We start from the raw sequence: 1,897 nt of genomic DNA, 5'->3' as shown, positions 1-1,897 counted from the left end.
CATTGCCAGGAAGGACTGGCGATGGCGGGGGAAGGGTTGGTGGGAGTCGCCGGTCCCCGACTAAGGGTTGACAACCCTCACTGGCCCTCGCTCAGGTTTGGCTGAGGGTTGCCACTAGCGGCCCTCCGCATCCAAACTTGGGCGAGGGCCATCGACCCTCACCCAATCTGAGTGAGGGTTGTCGGCCCTTCCCGGCGATGGTGGTGGTGGTGGCAACGAGGGCTAAGCTCTCGTTTGTTTAATTTTTTTTCTTTTTTTGTGTTTTTTTAAAATTTTTGCTTTTTTTTATATAACTTAAATACAACAGACGAGACGACTCGTGTAAACATCAGTAGACATATGAGAGGACTCGTGCTTGAAATCACCAAAAGAACCATCCGAAATGCAACAAAGCTGCTCACAACAGTGAAGAAACCGTTTTATTCGACCATTATTACAAAAGCTTTTAAGCATCCACGAGTTACATGGCATACATTCCCCACAGGATGATGGACCCACTGAGTCCATTATCTAATTCTTGACAACTTCAGTTTCTTCCGGAGGGTGACCACCGTGATGACCGCCATGGCCATGACCGCCATGGCCATGACCGCCATGGCTGTGACCACCGTAGCCGTGGCCGCCACGACCCTTTTCATAGCCGCCTCCATACCCCTTTCCGCCATGGCTGTAGCTTCCATGACCCTTGCCATAGCCAGGTCCATATCCGTGGCCGTAGTTAGCCTCCTTCACGCTCTCCTCTGAAATATAAACCCAGCGTGTATGATTATATTTGTGTACACTAACAGATTACATGTGATCTAGTTTACTGTGTATGAATACATAAAGTACTAAGTTAAGATGAAACTATCTAATAATGCTAACATTTCATTGACCTCTCTGTGATGAACACCACATCTTGATATTGTAAAACATTGTCTCGTCAAAATTCATAATCTTTTAATCTAACATGAACAACTGAAGCTCGCAAAAGATTGACGGACCCCTTATAATTAAGTCTTGCAATTCACGTCGTCCATCACCTCGTTAGAAACATTTCTATAAATAGTTTTCCATGATTATTTGTCTGTCTGCCTTTAACAAACACGAGTGCTTACACAACGGACAATTGTGCGGAAACACATATACGTATCAAACGTGAGAATGCGATTCCATGTTTTCCATCAAACTGAAGAGAACTAGAGAAGTAAATTGAGGAAGATTTAAATGTTGAGATCTTTAGCACTCACCTGACTGAGTCTCCTCAGCCAGCTCACGAGCTGAGACCTGCGCGGCCATGAGAGCAAGAACGGCCAAGAGGAGGCCGCACAGAAGAAAAACCCTAGGGGAAGCCATTTTCATCGTCGAGGGCTAGTGGATCGCCAGAGAAATCTCACGGAAGACAGTGCAAGCGAGTGCGTGGTTACACTGCAACTGGGGCGGCCTATTTATAAGGTGGAGAGTGGGCGTCAGACAAGAAGATATGAGTGTAAAACCTCAAGAAATTAATATCTTAAGGCAACAAGAGTGGCGGCTAAAGGCAGCCATAATTGCTTTTGTATATTGTGTTTAATAATATATTTGTACATCTCTTTGTAAGAGAACGAATGGGAATAAATACAGGGAAGAGGAACAGTGCTAGGGCTCCAATTATAGTAACAAATTCAGTTATGGAATAGAAAATATATAAAGACTAATTAGGAAAATAATCATGGAGGAAATCTCTGCTGAGTTGTAGCCTTGCTGTCTAACATCCCCTCGCAAGCTGATGTGGCAGGAGTCACAGAAAGCTTGATCTGAAGAAGATGGAACCGGGGAGTGGAGCGGCCTTTAGTGAAGATGTCGGCTGGTTGATCATTAGTGGAGATGTACTGAACATGAAGCTGTCCTTTGGCCACATGCTCGTACACAAAGTAGT

The 1,897-nt window shown here is 44.9% G+C and overlaps 1 protein-coding gene across 1 annotated transcript; it reads right to left on the bottom strand.

The window, feature by feature from the left end:
• Nucleotides 1-450: 450 nt before the first annotated feature.
• On the bottom strand, nucleotides 451-1,389 carry LOC115663363 (cold and drought-regulated protein CORA-like). The gene is made up of 2 exons (XM_030585373.2): nucleotides 1,230-1,389; nucleotides 451-740 (listed from the first exon to the last, which is right to left on the bottom strand). The coding sequence occupies exons 1-2, from the start codon at nucleotides 1,339-1,341 to the stop codon at nucleotides 511-513; spliced, it is 342 nt and encodes a 113-aa protein (XP_030441233.1). The 5' UTR covers nucleotides 1,342-1,389; the 3' UTR covers nucleotides 451-510.
• Between the last annotated feature and the right edge of the window lie 508 nt (nucleotides 1,390-1,897).

This window comes from Syzygium oleosum, unplaced genomic scaffold (assembly GCF_021117445.2).
Source record: "Syzygium oleosum isolate NSW1041296 unplaced genomic scaffold, Sole_v2.1 Sole_v2.13, whole genome shotgun sequence".
In the NCBI taxonomy this organism is placed as follows: Eukaryota; Viridiplantae; Streptophyta; class Magnoliopsida; order Myrtales; family Myrtaceae; genus Syzygium; species Syzygium oleosum.
Note: the sequence above shows the minus strand (reverse complement) of the source record. Positions and strands in the feature narration are given on the sequence as shown.